Source organism: Arvicola amphibius, chromosome 3, assembly GCF_903992535.2.
Source record: "Arvicola amphibius chromosome 3, mArvAmp1.2, whole genome shotgun sequence".
Classification (NCBI taxonomy): Eukaryota; Metazoa; Chordata; class Mammalia; order Rodentia; family Cricetidae; genus Arvicola; species Arvicola amphibius.
In genome coordinates, this window is record NC_052049.1 from 136,532,401 (window position 1) to 136,538,857 (window position 6,457).

General features: G+C 38.8%; 1 protein-coding gene across 1 annotated transcript in view; it reads left to right on the top strand.

Annotated features, from left to right (window-relative positions):
- Positions 1–6,457, top strand: part of Vps13c (vacuolar protein sorting 13 homolog C) — a 157,683-nt gene that overhangs the window by 61,746 nt on the left and 89,480 nt on the right. The window contains exons 23-26 of the mRNA XM_038321759.1: positions 2,216–2,345; positions 3,131–3,209; positions 3,808–3,947; positions 5,510–5,663. Of these exons, the coding sequence (XP_038177687.1) occupies positions 2,216–2,345; positions 3,131–3,209; positions 3,808–3,947; positions 5,510–5,663 (503 nt within the window). The remainder of the gene's footprint in view (positions 1–2,215; positions 2,346–3,130; positions 3,210–3,807; positions 3,948–5,509; positions 5,664–6,457) is intronic.

Sequence of the window (6,457 nt, forward strand, 5' to 3'; positions counted from 1 at the left end):
ACTAAGAAATATGCTGTCTCTCTTACTTCAGAATTTGTATTCAGATTTTTACATTCTATAAAAATTAGTTATCTGAGATTCTAAATGTGTGAAAGTCAAGATTCTATATTATTGAAATAAAAATCTCAAAGGAGGTTAGTTTATTTTTTTTTTTTTTTTTGTTTTGTCGTAATACCACATAAAATCCTAAGAAAAGTCTAAGGGGATAAAAAACAGAAACTATATTTTGAGTTTATCTTTTTTTATTTTTTTGTTTTTTGAGACAGAGTTTCCTTGTAGTTTCTAGAGCCTGTCCTGGAACTAGCTCTTGTAGACCGGGCTGGCCTCAAACTCACAGAGATCCGCCTGCCTCTGCCTCCCGAGTGCTGGGATTAAAGGCGTATGCCACCACCGCCGGGCTTGAGTTTAATATATTCTCATGAAAGTGTCTTTCTAAAGCCAGTTTTTGTGGTTGTGACATACTTAGGTCTCCATGAGGTCATCATTGCAGCAGAGATGACATATTCACCATCTACAGAAGCTTCATTGAGCCCTGCATTCCCTTTTTCCTTTTCCTACTTCTTTCCTTGGAAAATATTCATTTTTTTCTTTCTTTTTTTTTGTTTTTTTTTGTTTTGTTTTGTTTTTTTTTTCTCATGGTTTATTTTTTTTATATTTAAAAATTTCCATCTCCTTCCCTCCTCCTCCCCCCTCCCTCCCCTATTTTTTTCTTTCATATGAATATTTGGTAGACTTTTCTAGAATTTTCCATGAATGAAACTGTAGTTTTAACTTTTTGTTTGGCTTATTCCAGTATTATTATGATTCATCATATGGTTGCTAAAATGTGTCAGTAGATTCTTCACAGGCTTAATGTATTCTAGGCCTTCAGTGTTCTTTTAGAGAGGATTTACAAATTAATTGTGGAAGTTGTTTTAAATGATCTTTTCTCTGGTTGAAGTGTTCTAGGTCACTGTTGCATGTTTTGAATTTGATCAGCCTGGCTGTTGAGTTGTAAAAAGGGCTCATATTCTTTGTTACCTTCTAATTAATGCACTAAGAACAATCTGTAGATGTTTGCTGTCTTGTTCTGGGACAAGCAGTTAGTGCTTGTATATGTCTTTTTCCCTGATCAGTGTGACTAATTGTTCATCAGTTAATTTTCTTCTGAAAGAAGCAGCTTTTGGGTTCAGTTATTTCTCTATTTTGTTTCTATTTTTTAATCTTCATGACTTCCACTCTAGGTTTATTAGGTTTTTTTTTTTTTTTTTTTTTTTTTTTTTTTTTTTTTTGCACTCGCCTGTGTTTCATTCTGTTTCCTAGAAGAAGGCCATTAATTAGAGACCTTTGTTTTTCCTAATAGTGACAATTAATGCTGAGATTTTTACTTAAAAACTGTTGCATTGAATGCCAGCTGGTAACCCATTTGAAAGTTAGGCATCTGCTGACTTGAGCTGTTCACAGCTTAGCCAGGCAGCTGGAGGATAAGCTGAAGAAGCTTGTGAGAAGCTTGTGGTCAAGTCAGCTAGGAGACAGATGGGAGGCAGCTCCATCCTGTAAGGAAGGAGGACAGAGCAGCTGCCGAAGGGCAAATGAGTGATGAAAGCAGGCTAGACACTCAGCAGCATAACACATGACTCAGGGAGCGTGCATGTCAATATGTACGGACAGGAAGTAAGTGCACACATCACATGTCACATATCCGGTGCTGCCAAGTGCAACGAATAAACAGGGCAGGGCAAGACAATGTGATAGAGAGCAATGGGGCAGACGCTCTGGTATTAATTAATAGAAAGAAATCTTTGATGCTAGGAAATAAAAATACATAATGTGGTTTTGTTTTTTTTTTTTAAAATAGAGAGTTGTGCTCAAAAGGACTTTCATAGTGTATTACTTAACTTTAAAAGACTCTGTGTTAGTGCACTCTCCTTATGGCACCCAGGAGCTAAAGAGTCTGTGAGTTGAGGCCGGCTTGATCTGCACAGCAAGTTCCAGGCTGGTTGGGCTACAAAATGACACCCTGTTTTTTAAAAAAAGTTCATTGAAAGAGGCTTACTGCTTAAGTAAGATAGATGTAGATGATCTGAAAATTGGCTCTCAGTGAACTCCCCTTCCCTAAGAGTGCGTCTAAGTGTGATGGATTGAAACACGGCTGGCCAGCCATTGACCTCACCACGCCATCTCCTGTTCATTCACTTCTCTTCCCTGAGACCTCACAGTCAAATTGTATTTTTAGATTTAAAGTGTCAGGAGGATTGCCTTTGATGCATGTGAGGATTTCTGACCAGAAGATAAAAGACACGCTGTGTTTGATTAATAGTATACCCTTGCCACAGAAGTCATCCACACAGTCTCCAGAGAGACAGGTGAGTATGTCATTGTAGTAGAAATGCCAAGTCGATGCCAAGTGTTTAGGAAACCACACTTTCAGAGTAGTTCTGATTGTTTAAGGAGAGGGTTTCTAACCAATAGGATCAAAGATGCAGAAATGGGGCCTACATAGACAGGCAGATCTCTGATTTCAAGGCCAGCCTAGTCTACAAAGCAAGTTGCAGGCCAGGTAGGGCTACATAGTGAGACTCTGTCTCTAAACAAACAAACAAAACTAAAAAACAGCAGTCGATCACATTTGTAAAATATATTTTATATAGAACTAGAAATATAAAGCTTTAAAATACATTTGCAAATAAAATACCTATTCAGAATTACCCCTTTTTGGTGAGTCTTAAATAGGTCACTTTAATTGGAATAATCTTTGTAGCTTGAAATAAGTGTTGGATTTCCACTTACTTAGAAATGAACTTTGAGAAAGTTAGCAGATAATGATGTCATTATCAAGGGCCCTGTGATAAATATGTATTTTTTTTACCCACAGCAACTAAATGTTACATGAGGACACATAGACTTATTTACTTGATTTGTACATAATTTTATCGTTAAAATGTGTCTAGTGATTTTAATACTTCGTAAATTCCAGCTGACCATTATTTGATTGCATTAGTTTCTTGAAGATTTGACTGTGACGAGTATGTACATATCTTCCCATCATCCTCTGTCCTCTGTTGCTTTTCGGTATATAGAGCTATCTCATCTGCAGTATTTGGTCCTTCTTTTCAGCATGCATTAAAACACATTTTGTGTTCTTTGTTAGGTAGCCTCGATTCCTGTTCTTTCAGGTGGAACGAAAGGTCTTTTTGGCACTCCACTGTTGCTGGATGGATTGGAATCAGGTGAAAACCAGAAAATACTGCTTCTCTGTGAAGCTAAACCTGCATATGGTTATGTAGTGTGGGTGTTTGTGGAGAGTAAGGGGTCCTAAAAGCACATTCCTATCTGTTCTGCGATCTCACTGGAGAAATGAAGGGTTTTTTTTTTAAGGGAGGGTGATGGAGTTAGCAGTGTTTTCCAGATATTTAAATAAGTTGTTATATTTCTCTGTGGTACTTTCATTTAACCAGGGCTAAGTGATGCCTTACAATTTCAAATTAGAATATAGAATGTTAACTTTGTAGTAGAGACAAGGTCAAGGCCTGGCCTCTCCGGTGCCCACAGTGGCAGCCATATCCTGATACATGGTAGATGATGTACAATATTTGCTAAATGGCAAGTGAATGAGCTGAGGTGACAGGCAGTCTCTTCTGAAGAGATAGCAGACTGCTGTTTGCTCGAAGTCTTATTACATGCTGTTTCGAGTCACTTTGGGAATTGGAAAGTTGCAAATATTTTGTCTGAATGAAGATTCATACATGAATGGCCTTTGTTAGGCTTAGTGTCTGTGTGGGTTCTCAGTGGATATTGTCTGGGCTGATGCGTGTCTCTTTGCTTTAGAGTCTGATGACGAGTATTTTGATGCTGAGGATGGAGACTTGCAGACTGCTAGAACTGTGAAGGCCTCAGAACTGAAAAAAGCCTCTGAGGTTCCAAATGAGGAGCTGGTTAACCTTCTGCTCAAGTTTGAGATTAAAGAGGTATGTGGTTTTCTCTTCATGATCACGTTCCTGTTAGTGTTTTGTACATGTGTGTTAGAAATGTGGTGTTCTCGTTTCTTTTCCCCCAGCTGTGCCTTTCTACACAAAGGCACACACAGTTTCAGAGCCATGAAGAGTATTTTAAAAAAATAGTTTAAGGGGGAATCCATGTATGTGTAATCTATTCTAGAAAAGCTCAGGTCTCTTAATTTGGATTTGCATTTCTGTGTAAAATTTCTGGGTTTTCTGTGTATTTCAGGCTTACCTTGAACTGACTATCTCACTATGTAGCCCAGGCTTTTTCTTGAATGTGTGACATTCATCCTGCCTCTAGCACTCCCTCTCAAGTGCTGAGATTATAGGCGTTTGCCACCACATGCAATGTGATTTCCCCTTGGGCTAATCAGTACTGGTCATTATCATGCATGTATAATGTGGAAAAGGTTAGCAAACTTCTAAACTTTTTTTTGCCTTTAAAAGTCATATAGAAAGCCAAATATGGTGGCATAGGCCTGTACTTCCAGAAGACTGAGGCAGGAGGATTACAACTTCAGGCTCTGCTGGAGATATAGGCCTTCCTGGTCAGTTTAGCAAAACCCTGTTGCACAGTAGCAAGCAAAACAAAAGAAAAAAGAAAACCAAAAAGGTGTGGGGGTGGGATTGACTGGAGACAGAGTTGGGATGTATGGGGCATGCTGCTTAGGTCTTGTGAAGCCCTCGCTTCAGTCCTGAGACCTGTTTTTAGAGTAGCCACATAGAAAAAGAAAACTTGATGAGATGTTTACAGCATATTTTGGGGGAAACGAGATTTTGGTACACAGGTATATGATTCCATTTAGTTACATGTATATATTTTCTTTATAAATGACAGTGTTCATCTCCAGGTTGATGGAATTGTAACTTTTCATTTTCACCTTTGCTTTTCTGTGTCCTAAAAATTTTTATAATAATTTGTATCACTTTAATAATAAAGTGCAAAATAATACAGAGATGTTCATGGTTGACTTCGATATTCCAGAATGACAGCCTTTTCTAAGTCACCATGCCAGATTTGATACATCTGAACGTTATTGGTGTCTTCTTAGTCTGTTTCCTACCCTTGGCTTTTGACCTGTCTGTGTTTCCTGCTTTGACCCCTGTCTTCAGACGCTTCCAAGGTGCTCTTCCTTTCTGCTGCTGGGCCACCCCAGCCACCATCATTTCTTATCTTTCGTTTAAAAATTGCCACACCTGTTTTGATTTTTTTCATGGCTGAATATTTTGACTGTCATTCCAAAGTTAATTTAAATACCATGGGAACAAACACTCTCACCTTTTGCTTTACTGGAACTGCTGCTTCTAAGTTTAAAAAAAACAGACGTTAAGAGCAATAGCCTTGTTTATGTGTGTTTACAGTCCTGATACTAGAGTTCGAGGATCATCCCAGACTTTGTGTCTGGTGTGGGGGTGTGGTCAGAGACTTTGCTCTTGCATTGTGTGTGGGGAAAGACTTTGTTTCTGTCACTTTAAGGATGACTGGCTTACCAGCAACTTTCTTTCCACTGCCCCATGGATTCTTTTAGGTGATTTTGGAACTCACTAAACAACAGAAAGAAGAAGAGACAATTTTAGTATTTAATGTCACCCAGTTAGGGACAGAAGCAACAATGAGGACATTTGACCTGACTGCAGTGTCCTATTTGAGGAAAATCAGCTTGGATTACCATGAAATTAAAGGTAATGACCATGAAAATAGAAACAGCACTCAGAAGTAAAAATAGCACCCTTGTGTGTCTGGAATAGTTTTGTTTATAGTGAAATATTTCATTTCATTGTAATTGGTATAATAACCACACTGTTGTAATACTTTATGACTGCTAACTCCATCCATGTTACTGTCTTCAGTTCACATGTAACATGCAGATGGTCCTTCACTCAAGCTTAAACAACTGTGAGTGTTAGAGCCCTGGTGGAACACTGGAAGCCTGGCGCTGGGATCTGGCAGCCTCAGACACTGTGGTCCATCCCCTCAGAGTCCAGGAAAGTCCACGGATGTTAGGGAATATCACCCCCATTTCACAGACAAAGAAAGACTAAAGAACCCCAAACAACTTACTTGTGCCCTGTATCTTGTTTGTGATGGATTTTAATATTCAGACCTGGACTTAGAATACTGAAGCTTAGAGCAGTGGTTCTCAACTTTCCTAATGCTGCAACCCTTTAAGACAGTTCCTCATGTTGTGGTGACCCCAACTATAATGTTATTATGTTGCTATTTTATAACTGTAATTTTGCTACTGTTAGGAATTGTAATGTAAATACCTGTGTGTTCTGATGGTTGTAGATGAACTCCGTGAAAGGGTTCCTGCCCACTGGTTGAGAACCACTGTGTTAGGGTGTTCACACAGCACAGAAGCACTGCAATAGAAATAAAGGGAGAAGATGCAAAGCCACTTGTGCAGTCCCGTAGCTTATCACTTCAGTGTCTATCTTGTGAGCTCGGGTATGTGAGGCATGAGTTAGTGAAATAG